At 39.0% G+C, this 14,972-nt stretch overlaps 1 protein-coding gene across 2 annotated transcripts in view; it reads right to left on the minus strand.

The window, feature by feature from the left end:
• ASPM (assembly factor for spindle microtubules) overlaps window positions 1–14,972 on the minus strand; it is a 42,809-nt gene that overhangs the window by 17,946 nt on the left and 9,891 nt on the right. For both annotated transcript variants that reach the window (XM_084788384.1, XM_084788383.1), the window contains exons 7-17: window positions 12,238–12,305; window positions 10,523–10,664; window positions 9,856–9,986; window positions 9,101–9,276; window positions 7,970–8,115; window positions 7,796–7,881; window positions 6,733–6,954; window positions 5,193–5,400; window positions 4,958–5,100; window positions 4,575–4,703; window positions 3,444–3,638 (exon numbers count right to left, since the gene is read on the minus strand). In XM_084788384.1, the coding sequence (XP_084644510.1) occupies window positions 3,444–3,638; window positions 4,575–4,703; window positions 4,958–5,100; window positions 5,193–5,400; window positions 6,733–6,954; window positions 7,796–7,881; window positions 7,970–8,115; window positions 9,101–9,276; window positions 9,856–9,986; window positions 10,523–10,664; window positions 12,238–12,305 (1,646 nt within the window). The remainder of the gene's footprint in view (window positions 1–3,443; window positions 3,639–4,574; window positions 4,704–4,957; window positions 5,101–5,192; window positions 5,401–6,732; window positions 6,955–7,795; window positions 7,882–7,969; window positions 8,116–9,100; window positions 9,277–9,855; window positions 9,987–10,522; window positions 10,665–12,237; window positions 12,306–14,972) is intronic.

Raw genomic sequence — 14,972 nt, forward strand, 5'->3', positions numbered from 1 at the left:
ACACAACAGAAGTATAGTTCATGTGCTAAAATCAACTGCCTACAGAAATTACTACATTCAGCAAAACTCATAATTAAAGGAGAAATAACAATTTTGCATGAAAAAAAAAACGAAGCTGAGAGAAATTATGACTAAATCACCACTATGTAAGGTTCCTACAGGAATTCTTCAGACTGAAGAGAAGGCCAAGCTCTTCCAGGAAGCTGAGGGATAGAATAAGCCATGCTAGAACAGAAGATCCGCAAATGAGGGAGAGGGATACGCCACGCACCACGCAGTGTCTAACTTGGTGCAATTAGGACAGACCTTTCAATAACAATGAATGTTAATGCTCTTAATTCCTTGACCAAAAACTGAAGACTAGGAGGAGACTGGAGTTCTTTCCTTGCTGCCTCTAAAAAATGCACCCTGGCACTAAAGACTCATATAATCTTAGCGTGAAAGGGCGAGCAGAGCAATTCTAAGGAAAGCAAGAAACAAGCAGGTGTCCCTCTGTTCTCTGGCAAGGCCGCTATTATAATTCTAAACTTATATAGCAAACACAGTTGTAACCTAATTTCTTTAAACAAACCCTACTAGATATAAAAGTATAAATTAATAGCAAACATAGTAATATGGATGGCTTCCATACCACACTCTTATGGACACACGAGTCATTGTGATAATTATACATAAAATGGACATGCCAGATAGGTACTGAACATTCTAAACATTTCCTGAACAGTTCCTGGAATTTTCCTGAAAATGCATCATAAACTAGGACACGAATACAGTACACCTGAAATAACTTCTCATACTCTATCTCACAACTGAACAACAGAGCAAGAGACCAATAGCAAGAGAAACTGCAGAATGTGTACAAACTCGTGGGGACTGACTACCAGTTGATGAATGGGTGCTGTGTAGCTTTTTCTTCTAAACCAAAACAACCCCTCCTGAAGGGAGGCTGATTAAGAGTCAGAAAATAAGCAAAACTCCCACGTCTCAGGAAGCTCCTGAAAATTCAAGATTCACAAGGCTGCTTGCTCCCTAAGGCTACATAGGCAATATACTCTAGGGCAAGGAGATTTATCTTGCTGAGCTGCCCTCACATTGTGTAGTGAGCCTCCAGAATTTCAGGTTTCATGCAAAAGGAAAAGTAGAGCACTAGATAGGAACCCACAGGGCCACATTCTTTAAACAGTTTACAAAATAAAAATTCAAATTATAAATGAAAATAAAAAGCCTTTCATCAGGGGGAAATGAACTCCTGGTCAAGAAGACACAGTACATACTGCTCGCAAATGTTTTAACAGTTCAACTGTATAAACACCTCTACTGAGTCTACAACAAGACAAACAGAAAAATTAAGACAGTAGAAATAACACCATACAAAAGTCGATTTCCAAAATAGAAGGTGTTTCTCATATATCAATAAAATGCAAATTGAAACTGCTCTGGATGTTACTACCTATCAAAGTTACTAAGGGACTTTCCAAGTGTTTACATTAGTGTAAAATGACATCCTGTGATAAGCTTCATTGCACAGTTCCAAGTCTTTGGTAATATCTCCTAAAAATAAAATGTAACCACCACAGACCACTATGCCCTCAAAAAGAACTCCACAGGTGTGAAGGGGGTGTAGTCAGCATGACAAGCACGGCTCTGGCAGGCTTGCCCCTCCCTATCCTCTGTCTTGATAAAAATCTCCTAGATTACGTCCCTGAAGCTAGCCACCAAGGTCTGTTCCAGGACTTGGCCACTCCCTCCTCCTGAGGCTGACTACCAAAACCCAGCTGTCAAGTACTGAAGTCCCAGCAATCAAATGCCCCCATTTGGCTCACCCAATTACCATGTCCAATTAAAATCAAACACCTCATCCTAACATGGGCTTTCCCCTTTTACTACTATAAATTGTCTTTTACCTATCGGCCACTTCTGTCTCTTCTCTAGCCAGAGGCTATCTTCTGCATCCCCCCCCCCCCCAAACAAACATCCCTGCCCCTCTCCCTGGTTCCCTCCCCCTTCCCTCTGGTCCTCTATCCCCTGTCTTTGTCTCTTTGCCCTTGGCCCTTCTAGGGCAAATAAATCTCCTTTGTGCTGAGAACTTGGTCTTGGGTCTTGTGCAGAACAGCCCCTAGAGTTGTACTTCCAGGTAAACACTGAGCAGGATGAAGACATATTCCCACTAAAAGACACATTCAAAGAGCCTTTAAATTACAACAGTTCAGACCTGGACTATCAAATGTCCCTCTACAACAAAATGAAAATCAAGCCACAGCAAACTCAACAAACATCTTATGAATGCAATAGTAGTAAATGAAAGAGTTTATATAAATCTAGGTTCAAAAAATGACAAAACTAATTTATATGGCTTTAAAAAGATATGTATTTAAAAGGTGTGATTACTAAAAATCAGCCAATGGTCACCTGGGGCTCGGATAGAACAGTGAACTATGAAGTAGCTTACCAAGAGGCCGGCCACATTCTATCTCTTGGTAAAGGAGGACCTTAGATGGGTACTCACTTTGTGAGAAACCACCAGGCTCTATGATGTGGTTGCATGCAATTTTCCATGTGTAATATTTCATATTAAGATTCCAGATAAGACAATTTTTAAAACTTAACTAGTATTTGGGTAGACAGAATCAAAGCTTTTAAATTTCTAAAAAAGATGTATTTATATAGTAGAGCTTCAATGACATTCATGAGGAAGGAATTTAATGCTGTTAAAATTCATTATGAAAATTAACTGCTATCTATGTGTGGAACATTTTTGTCTTTAAAAGAAAAGTAACGTAGGCAATCTATTAGGCAGTGATGAGCACTGTTTCTGTGACAAACCAAAGGAGATGGAGAGGGAAATGTGCACTTATCTCAGAAAAGAGAAGTTCCCAGGATTTAAAGCAAAGGAGAAGAGCCTGCCACGGCAGCACCTCCCAAGGGGTCAAAGATTACAAAGCTGTCATGTAAAACAAAGATCACAAGAAATGGAGCGCTCCAACTGTGTGGCAGCCTTATGCTGCATGTGTCAGGCGCTTAGTTACTTAGGCAGTGAGGCCCCATATCACATCCTTGAATTCAAACTAACGGCAGACGGATGATACCTGAGGAAAAGAGCAAGTATCTGGACTGAACGTGCAAACACTTTCCTCATCACTGCTCCCTAAGCAACACAACGTGACTACGAGCCACACAGCACTGACATAGTACCAGGACCTATAAAGAAGCTTTGGAGGATTTTGTGAGTGTGTGGGAGGATATATAGAACTTAAATGAAAATGCCTCCAGATCTGGGTCTCTGCACGGGGTCCCAGGGACAATCCCCTCCTGACATACTGAGGGACAACAGTACTGGAAAAGAATCTTGAGATATGGCCACTAAAAATTCCATCACAGATTTCCTTCTTTGCTAAAAAATACCATAAAATTTTAAGTTTAAAAATCACTCCAGAATATCATACCTGAATAAGTGATGCTGATTTACTTTGAAGTTTTGCCAGCTTTTCATTTTTCAGCATCAGCAATTTCCTCTGTGCTGAGGCTCTCCGCCAACATTTCTGAATGACTAGAGCTGCACTGACTCTTTTTTGCAATCTTCTTCTAGTTAGAAAATTGAGAACAACTGACTGAATGATCCTAGCAGCTTTATCTCTTTCCTTTAATGAGAAGAAACAAAAACAAACAAAAATTGAGTTAACAATCACTTTAAGACTTCAATCTTTGTCAAATAACCTGAAAGTATCAACCTAACAGATTATTATGAAAACTCAACCATGGCCTGTTACTCCTTTCTATGTGATGTTTCTTTGGATATTACTGCATAGTAAGGTCAGAGTTTCCAAGCCCAATTTTACGCAGCATCTGCCGTGAAAATGGACCAAATGCTGTGATTTAATTTAATTTAGAGTGTGTCTACTTATGGATAAGGCTGAATTTATCTCAGGGGACCCAGGAAATGTTTTCCATCTCCCAGTTTGTTGTCACAGAGCTTGAGTGACTGTTATTGATGGAAGGTTCATATTAATTATAACAATAGCATAAAAGCAAAATCTAAAAGCTATGAGGAGCTGGAGAGGATGCTACGTAATTGTCCTAACAGAAAGATACAGATGGATGCTGTCATCACCGTGTAAAAGTGGGAGTGCAGCAAGCGGAAGCGAGCAAGTAGTGATCAGATTAACCAGTAAAATGTAACCAGAACTGTACTGATTAGCCCTTTGGGATGGCTTGTCTTGGTTGTCAACATGACTGGATCTAAGGATTACAGCAAGATCTGACATGTGAGGCCAAGCAGCACTACAACACAGCTACTCAATGCGCTCCTGTGTCCAATCTCTGCAGACAGGGTAGACTGCAGTGGAAAGAGAAGTGCAGCAAGCACGCCTTGTTTATTCTTTACAAGTTTACAAAAAGCTACCTATGGCCTACAGCAGATTATGTGGAGGGCAGATGGAGGATGGAAGATACATCAGTGTACTATCTTGATATCTCTGCATTCCTAAACTACATAATTAATAATTTTATCTCAACTATATGTATTTGTAAAAATTCAGTGAATCCTGTGAAATCCTGTTTTCATTTTAAACAATTACCTGATGGTGTTTCAGGTCTCTTTTTAGTTTATATTTTCTCCATGTTGTCTGTATAAGTCGGGCGGCTCTTATTTCTTTACGGAGATCCAAAAGCCTTGCACAAAGAAATGACAAGTAGGTAATAACCACCTAAGGAGAATCAAAGGAGGAAAGCAGAGCGTCAGGAGGGAGTCATGGCTCATTATCACCCTGAGCCACAGCAGCTGAGTGTGATGGCGGTGGCGAGGCCTTTAGTTCCAGCCTTCAGGAGGCGGAGGCAGCCTGGTTCTCTGAGTAGGCCATCCTGGTCTACAGAACAAATTCCAGGACAGCCAGGGCTACACAGACCTTGTCTAGAAAAACAAAAGAAAACAAGAGCGATTATGAAGAAACCGGTGACTGACCTTTTCATCTGGAATTGTATTTGACATGTCTGAGTGGTGAATCATAGCAGGGACTCCCCCAAGATCTCTTGCTGCCGATCTCACCAAGTGAAAATTTTTCTTTTCGTTTTCTAGAAGCTCTTTGTATACTTCGGGAGTGTTTTCTGTTACATACACAAGTGACAGAGAGATGACTGTAGCCCAAAGTCACACATGGCAGAGAAGCTGAAGACTTCAGCGAACCAAAGGCACTCACCATGATCTAGTGCTTCGAGAGACAGGTTCAGGCAACTTCCTTCCGATTCAGATGAAGAATTCAAGACCACTGAGCCGGTCTGTGTGCAGGCCACAGACTGAGTGGTGCGCTGGCATATGGCATCGAAAGGCACATAGCACGGGTGGTAATGGTGGATCAGATAACACAGCACACGGCCATCTGAGAAAGACACTGTAAAATTCTCCACCTGAGTGTAAGCATCAGAGATGTAAACAGATCTCCTTAGATACTATTTTAGTCTTTTATTTCCTTATAAAAGCTAACAATATACAAATTGCTAATGCAGACAGCATTAATACCATAGTCATAATCAAATTCTTAGTTCTTAAATACAAAAGTAGGGTTTGGGTACAGTATTATTCTCCATGGTTGGATAGCACCTCTCAGAACAGCATTACCCTTCCCAGAACCTCAGAATATGATTTTACTTAAAAAAAACAGAGAGAGACACAGATAGAAACACAGAGTACTATGAGATGGCAAAGGTAAAGACTGGACGAACGCAGCTTCAAGTAAAGAAGCAACACAATTTCTGCCTCGAATCAGAATGGAAAAGAAAGTCAGAGGAAAATGGACTTTAATGACACTATGGGCTGGTCAACCTCAGCAGAGAACGGGCTCAGCTGCAGTGAGCAACCAGACAGACTGCCACTACTGATTTCAGAAAGAGAAACAAGTTTCAGCTACTTGCTGAGTTCACAAGTAATGATCAGTCACATCATTGACACTGGAGGATTTGATGAAAACACAGAGGGCCACCAATGCAGCTAACAATGTTTCCTCTAACAACGCCTTTGAGGTGCAAAAATTCACTATATCCCTAGTAACACGCTTAATATTCGTTATCAAGGACTTTATATGGATGTAGGAAAGTTTTTAGATATTTATACACAAAAGTACATCTCATACAGAAAGCTTCAACCTAACAGATTATTATAAAGACTCAACCATGGCCTGTTATTCCTTTTTACATAATGGTTCTTTGGATATTACTACATAGTAAGGTCAGGATTTGCATGCCCAGTTCTACATAGCATCTGCCATGGAGATTTTTCTTTAATGTTGTAGACAAAATATCACAAATATGTATCACTGTAGCCTAGTCAGTCATTCCTTCTTCCCTGCTATCAGTTGTCACTCCCTCTCCACAGCCCACTTCTGATTTCATGTCAAATGTGTATATGCATATGTATGTATATAAACATATTGTAATATACGCATATTTAAATCTACATTTACCATAGGAGAAAAGACGTACAACATTTGTCTTTTCTCAAGATCATTATCTTTCTTGGTGGTAAAAAAAAAATTACAGTGCACTGTTCAATTGATGAAAGGCTGTATAACAGGTTAAACAGACTATGAGATAATAATCATTCTGTTAAGAAACAATTTGCTAAAAAAGAATGTACAGAGTATCCTAAATATTTAAGGAAGACATATGTATATGTATATTATATATATATTTCTACTTTAGCTAAGGCTTAAAATATGTTAAAACAACGACAAACAGACTAACCTTTTGATTATAGAAGGCACAAACAGCATTTACCCAATCCATCAACAGTTTTACACTGTCACCACAGTGTTCAAAGGATTCACTATTTCTTCTCTCTTTTGGCTTATTAGTAACAGTTTGAGAATGGGATGTTAGTGCAGATATTGCTGTCTTTATATTACGTGTGTGTTTTAGAAACTCAATTTCTTCCTTTAATTGATCTAAATTAAGAGAAATATCCACCTGCAAAGCACAAAAAGGTTTAATATATTTTTCATACTTCAGTTTTAGCCCACAAAAATTAAAGTAACTGTCGCTACAAAAAGAAACTTCATAAGATAGGGGGGGAAAATAAACCCTAATCAGAAATGTTAACAAAAGGGGCAGGGGGCTTGCTTAGGAGGTAAAGGGCCTATTGTACAGCTGAGGAAACCTAAGCATAGATCACTGGCACACATGTATAAGCCACATTTGGCAGTATATAGCTTTAACCCCAATTCTCAGAGGACAGGAGCCCGGGGGACTTGCTAGCCAGCCTGTCTCGCCAAATCACTCAGCGGTAAATTCAATAAACGACCTTAACTCAAAAAATAAAGTGGACAACTAATAAAAACTCCCATCATTGACTTCTTGCCTCTTTACACTTATAAAAATATAATACACACACACACACACACACACACACACACACAGGTTTTTTTTTATAATCCAACAAAACTACATAAAATATATATTTTATCAAAAACTATACTTTTTAATGGCAAATAGTGGCTACATATAAATGATAAAAAATGTTTAGTAGTTATAGAATGTGGGTCTGAATTAAGCCTGTGTTCTACATTTGCCTTTATTTCTTCGAAAAGAAAACTTTAGCTTCAGTTTGTTTCTAAGGGAGGAAGGTATATCTACCTTCTCAGCATTATAAGGAAAATTAGGAAATGTAGAGAGATCACCACAGCTCCTAGGACAGACTAAAGCCCCAGAAGTGGGAGTGACTATCACTAGTATTCATTTGATTAAAATTGATTTTAGTAATCCGTAATTCAAATTTTATTTTTAAAAAAGTATGCTAAACATACAATACCTGAAAAGCAAATGCTATTTTCCAAAGCAGCCCTAGCGTTTTCTCTCTGTGCCTGTCCACAATATCCTTAGACGAGATAGTGTTTCCTACAAGTGCAAGGCAGTCCGTTAGCACAATCTATGCACACAGTAGGCTCGGCCAGGACACTCAGTGCTGGCCCTACTCTACGCCTACCATGCTCGTCAGTCAGTGGGACTCCTCGCGATTTCAGAACCTGAAGAACAACATCAACGTTGTGCATCTTCTGAACTCGGCTTATTGCAGGGACCCTGAGTTTCTCTGACAGATTCCAGTTCTGCGTAAGAAGTTCCATGGTTCGCCTAGCAGTAAAGACATTTTCAATGAAACATCTACATAAAAGTTTCCAAGAAAAAGTTCATTAAATAAAGTTACTGCCTATATGTCACAAGACTATAAACATATTAAGGGCAAAATGACTCCCAGAAACTATTTCAAGTTTCATTGTTTTAGTTAACAAACAGAATTACTTTTAAGTCTGGAGGTTTGAGATCTATAAAATACATAAGAAAGGAAAAAACAAGACACATGTAAATATAAACAAAATAATAGAGATCAAACAGAAAGACAGAAGAGCGGAGGACTTTGGGAGGAAAATGTTGGCAGCTATTAAGATATGGCATATTCTATACAATAAGTAAGTTCTTGTTTCTCTTAGTCATCAAGCAAATCCCATAATTAGACATTAACTGCTCCTTTTATTTATTTATTTTTTTATTATTATTTTTTTTTAACAGAAGGAACCAAGACTTAGAGAAGTTAAGCAAACTTAGCCACAGAGCTAGCAAGTAATGACAGAACGTGAAGGCTCAAATAAAGTCTTATCAGTTTCCAGGCCATAGCAGCTCAGTATGAAAATATCTGAGTACCCACTTATAAGGGATACATCAGAATGTGAAACCCAACTTCTAATAGCATCTTTATTATTCACATTTTATCATACACAAATGAGATGGACGCAATTAAAACCAGCCAATAGAGATAAGGAGTTCATGAAGCCACTGTGGTGTTGTGAAATATTCAGTATTTAAATTGGTTTAATGTTTTTTGTGACTCCTATTCTGAGACACTGGCAATCCCCACCACAGACCCTATTCCCATAACAGCAGAGAACATAAAAGTATGTAGCATAACTCATATATCACTTTTCACAAAGAGAAAACTAAGCATGTTTTAAATTATATATTTATAGTATCATAAGACACTTAAATATTAATACAGAAAATGACATGTTTTTAAAAAATGTTTTAGCCTATCCCATTACGTAAGTCTTTAGCATATACTTACACAAGACGCACTCCACACTGCAAGTCCACAGCAAGATTCGTAACAGCAAAATCAAATTCGTCAAGTGGGGTCTGAACATGTCCCACAGGTAATCCCAATAAGCTAAGGTGACGAGAAAGGTCACCTTCACCACTTAGGAAGTCTCTTGAAAAGGCTAGAAGTAGTTCTTTGCTAGCCTACAAACAGGGAGCAAGTACAACATTTCAATATCATAATCTTTATTTTCAGTAACAACAAATCCTTCAAACCATTCTGTGCTTACAGAAAGAATATGAGGAGTATAAAGAGATTTCCTACGCCCAAGGCAAATGCAAATTCGTATTTCCAACTTAAGACCTTGTGAAAAAATTGTTCACAATTAAATGAAGAAGTTAATTTGGTAACACATGGCCTAAAATAGGGAAAAAAATTTCCCCTCAAAACTAATTCTGGAGTAGCATAGCCTAGTTCATTCTCAAGTCAAAATTAATTGTAAACATGAATGGGAAACTTGTCATTCAACTCAAACCAGGCACTTTAAGTCAGACGGTATGAGGTCTACAAGTACATTATAAGACAAAAATTATATATATACATGGACAAATTGAGTCCTACACACAGAAAAGGCCTAAAGAAGGAGCCACCACACACACACTCAGTGCTACTGCACTTCAGAATCTGTTCACGGGAACATGAACGGGTTTATGACAGGAAACACGCCACCAAAGCAAGAAAACATTTTGAAAGGAAAATATAAGACAAAATGGAAATGATACCTTGAATTCAGCATCTTTACAAAACAGACAAGGATCGTGATCAATAAGTCTGGAAATTTTAGCATGGTCAAGGAAACAGACCAACAACAGTAATTTTTTCAATGTATACTTAGATAAAGCTGCTTCATGACCTTAAAGTACAAACAGAACAAAACAAATAAACAAACAAAAAACAGTAAGTTAATCTATGAAAAGGCAATGGGAATCATAAGTTAGCAAATCTAGTAACAAGTACACCTAAATCACCTTGTACCTTTTCTTAGTAATTTACAGGTATTATTAGTCTAATGACTAAGTCAACTGGACGAGTACCATTTGACATGTCCAATCCGTGAAAGGGACAACACAGTGACAGCAGTGACATTTAGCTCGTCTCATTCAGCAGATAGTTAATGAACACCTACTACTTTAAGCAAGCCTCATTCTAGTCGCTGCGTAGGTAGCAGCAATAAACAAATACTGTCCCCAGAGGACTCAGAGCCCATTGGGGCGAGTCAGCGGATGGAGACCACAAGAATAAGTAGTGATGGGAGGAAGGGGGAAGAGTGAGCGCAAGAGAACTAGTCAAAACAGAGACCTATTTAAATTGACTTAAGAAAGTAAAATCCAAGTTAACAGGGACAGGGACGATGAGAAGCCATTTTGCATAATGTACAGAGACTCTCACCATCTCGAAACAGGAGGGGGACCGTGGGGTGTCTGTATTCAGCTGCTATATCAGGGTTCCAAAGCAAGCGATTCAGAATGAAGGTCGCCAGCCCTGGGACATCACTGTTGTCTGCCAGAGGGATCAGTTCTCCATAAACTGTCTGCAAAGAGAAGAAGGCAAGGCAAGGCCAGGCTTACACTAGGCCTGAGAAGGAAGAGGGAGCTGTGGGGGGAGAGCAGGCTGCTGTCTTCTGAGGAGTATAAAGCAGCACAGAAGTGACATGGCTTCGACTGTGTGTACAACCTGTGCACACGTTCAGTGTGCATGATAAATTTCATGGTAATTCCATGGTAACTCACAACCATCTGTAATGGAATCTGATTTCCTCTTCTAGTGTGCATGAAAACCAAGCATTTATATAATAAAATAAATATATTTAAAAAAATAAATTTACGAATGAGGTTAGTTTTAAAATGACAATTTCATCACAAAGGCATTACATATCTCTGCCTAGTAATTTTGTTTATGTCCGTTAACACACACACACACACACACACACACACACACAAACACACACACAAAGTAGGTTCCAAAGTCAAGGAGAAGGGACAGTGTCTATTTCAATTGAGACTCCCGAACTACTATTATTTAACATAAGAAGCAGAGCCAGCTGGCATGCGATTTCTTTACTACTGAGAGGGTAACATCTTAGCAATGATGTCATGTAGTGACTCTGTCATGCAAGAATGCTACAAGTGTTGTTATAATTAGTTCTTGCTGAGCCTAGCTACTAGCACACAAGGTACTGCTTTCAGCTCTCCAGACTCCTCTGCTTGAAAATGTTTAAACTGAAATAACAAGAAAGTTTACACTGGTTCTAGGAAAACACAAAAAGCATCCTGGTAAATGGCTAAAAGGAGATCCCAAGGAAGCTCCAGCCTGTGCTTTAAAGCACACTTTCATAGGAGCAGCTGCCAAGGCAGTCCGTTTTAAATTTTTTTTTATTCAATTTTGGAGCTAAGGTCTCAATATGTGTAGCCCAGGCTACCCTGGAATTTACTATGTAGCTGAAACTCATTTCAAACTTGCACAGACCCTTCTGTCTCCACCTCCGCAAGGCAGGGATTACTGGCATGAACCACTACACCGGACTGCCAGTCTGTTTTCACGCTATAGGATTGCTGAGTGGGTCTCTGGCTCTTCTGCCTGCTCTTGGGCTCTTTTCCTTCTGTTGGTTTGCCTTGTCCAACTTCAGTGCGATTTTTTGTTGTTGTTTTGTTTATCATATTTTATTTGGATATGTTTTGTTGTTAACTGTTGGAAGCCTGTTATTTTCTAATGAGAGACAGAAAGTGAGTGGATCCAGGTGGGAGGAGGGGAAGGGGGCAACGGGGAGCACAGGGAGGATATACTGCAGGGGAAAAGAATTTTTCAATAAAAGAGCGAAAAAAAAAAACTAAAAATGATGATGAGGACAATAATAAAGTAGATGAAAAACTTCAAATAAAATGATTCATAAGCAAATTATGTTGAAATACTACAGTAATAAGTTATAAAGAGCATGATCTATTCACCCAGTAGTACTTATTAGCTGGCCTTATATTTTATGCAGGAAGATGAGTAAAGTCAACCAAGTGACTTAACTACACCAAGTAAAAGCCACATTTTATAATAGTATGTTCTACTGAAAGCATAGTTTTAAAAATGAAGTGTTTCAAAATCTGAAAACTTACCTCCAGGCCAATTCGAAGCCACAAAGGATTATATGACAAGAGCCAATTCAGGACTTTTTGGCGCTGTCCTGAAAAGAAAATAAAGTGTGGACCACTAAACAGAAGCAGTAACTAAACCTCTACAGAGAGTATTTATAATTATCGATTACAACTAATAACATTATTAATAACAATGAGTTATGTTTCCTAAACATATGATCAAAATTATAACTGGAAGATTTTAGGCATCAAGTAAATGCAGCATCTCCTGGGGATGTACAGGAAAGAACTAGAGTCATCATCTAAATGAGGTAATTACATGATTGCTACATCAACATTCCTGACAGGCAACATATGCAACCAATCTCAGATGAATGGATAAAGCAAGTACTTGCTTCATCCATGTGCAGACACAGCCAGCCAGCCAGCCAGACACACACAGACACAGACAGACAGACAGACAGACAGACAGATACACACACACACACACACACACACACACACACACACACACACAAAGGTAAATCTTGCCATTTTCTAATGATGTGAAGGACATCAAGTAAAATAAGCCAGGGAAATAGACAAATTCTCTACAATCTCACTTGTACCTGTCATCTTAAATTATCATGACCACAGAAGCAGAGAATGGTGGTTGACAGGGGCAGGAAGATTATACTGCAGAGCTGAAAGTTACAGAGTGGATATTATATGCCCTTTACACACACACAGCAGACCCACAGATTTGTAGGCATAAGGTTATTGTATAATTCAAATGCTGATTTCTGTATCTCCCATATCTGATTGCAAGCCTTGTTCTAAGAATCTCCTGTCTCAATGATGTATAAGCAGTGCTCCCCAATTGTCCCCTGATATGCCAATAAAGCATCTTACAGCCAATCACTGAGCAGGGGAGAATAGGGCTGGACTTCCTGCCAGCCACAGGAGGAACAATTAGAGGAGGAAGTAGGGGACTGAGCCAAGGGAGAGGTCCAAGAGACATCAAGAGAGGAGCTGGAGCAAGCAAAGCTACAAAGTGCAAGCATCTCTGGGACCTATGCTGGGAGGAAACCAGGTTAACTTAGAGGGTTAAGAGAGAAACTGAGAAACAAACACTGTTTAGAGGAGGGGAATAGGGTGAAAGCAGGAGGGAGGGAGGAATGGAAGGATACAAGTGATGGGATAACAATTTAGTTGTAATCTGAATAAATTAATTAAATCAAAAATAAAAAAATTAATCAAGTATGGAGACTCCTCCGGAGCACCTTTTATTGTACAAGATTGTTTTAGCTATTCTGGGTTTTTTATTTTTCCATATGAAGTTCAGAATTGAACTTTCAATGTCTTTAAAACACTGTGTAGGTATTTTGATAGGGATTGCATTGAATCTGTAGATTGCTTTTGGTAGGATGGCCATTTTTATTATGTTAATTCTCCCGATCCATGAGCAAGGAAGATCATTCCATCTTCTCATGTCATCTTCAATCTCTTTCTTTAGAGTTTTGAAATTTTTTTCAAACAAGTCCTTCACTTGCTTAGTTAGAGTAACTCCTAAGTACTTTATATTGCTTGTAGCTAATGTGAAGGGTGTAGTTTTCCTAATTTCTTCCTCTGCAAGCTTGTCATTTGTGTATAGGAAGGCTACAGACTTTTTTGAGTTAATTTTGTATCCAGCCAATTTGCTGAAGGTGTTTCTCAGCTGTAGGAGTTCTCTGGTGGAATTTTGAGGGTCACTTATGTAGACTATTATATCATCTGCAAATAGGGATAATTTGACTTCCTCCTTTCCCATTTGAATACCCTTGATCTCCTTTTGTTGTCTTATTGCTCTGGCTAGAACTTCGACCTGATCTCAAACTGTACTATAAAGCAATAGTAATTAAAACAGCATGGTACTGGCACAGCAACAGGCTGGTTGATCAGTGGAATCGAATTGAAGACCCAGATATGAATCCACACACATATGGTCACTTGATTTTCGACAAAGAAGCCAAATCCATTCGATGGAAAAGGGATAGCATCTTCAACAAATGGTGCTGGTCTAACTGGATGTCTACATGTAGAAAAACGCAATTAGACCCCTATTTGTCACCTTGTACAAAACTCAAATCCAAGTGGATTAAAGACCTCAACATAAAACCAGAGACACTAAGTCACTCAGAAGAAAAAGTGGGGAAAAGCCTGGAACATATTGGCACAGGAGACAACTTCCTGAACAGAACACCAACAGCCCAGACATTAATGTCAACAATTAATAAATGGACCCCCTTGAGGCTGAGAAGCTTCTGTAAGGCAGGAGACACTGTCAAGAGAACAAAGCGACAGCCTACAAACTGGGAAAAGATCTTCACCAACCCTACATCTGACAAAGGTCTAATATCCAAAATATACAAAGAACTCAAGAAATTAAACATTACCAAACCAAATAACCCAATTGAGAAATGGGGCTTGGAACTAAACAGAGAATTTTCAACAGAGGAATATCAAATGGCTGAGAAACACTTAAAGAAATGCTCAACCTCCATAATCATCAGGGAAACGCAAATCAAAACAACTCTGAGATTCCATCTTACACCCATCAGAATGGCTAAGATCAAAAATTCAAGCGACACCACATGCTGGCGAGGATGTGGGGAGAGAGGAATTCCCTTCATTGCTGGTGGGAATGCAAACTAGTACAACCACTTTGGAAATCTATCTGGTGCTATCTCAGAAAACTGGGAATAGGGCTTCCTCAAGACCCAGCTATTCCACTCCTT

The sequence above is a fragment of the Acomys minous genome, assembly GCF_964271855.1.
Source record: "Acomys minous genome assembly, chromosome: 1".
NCBI classification, from domain to species: domain Eukaryota; kingdom Metazoa; phylum Chordata; class Mammalia; order Rodentia; family Muridae; genus Acomys; species Acomys minous.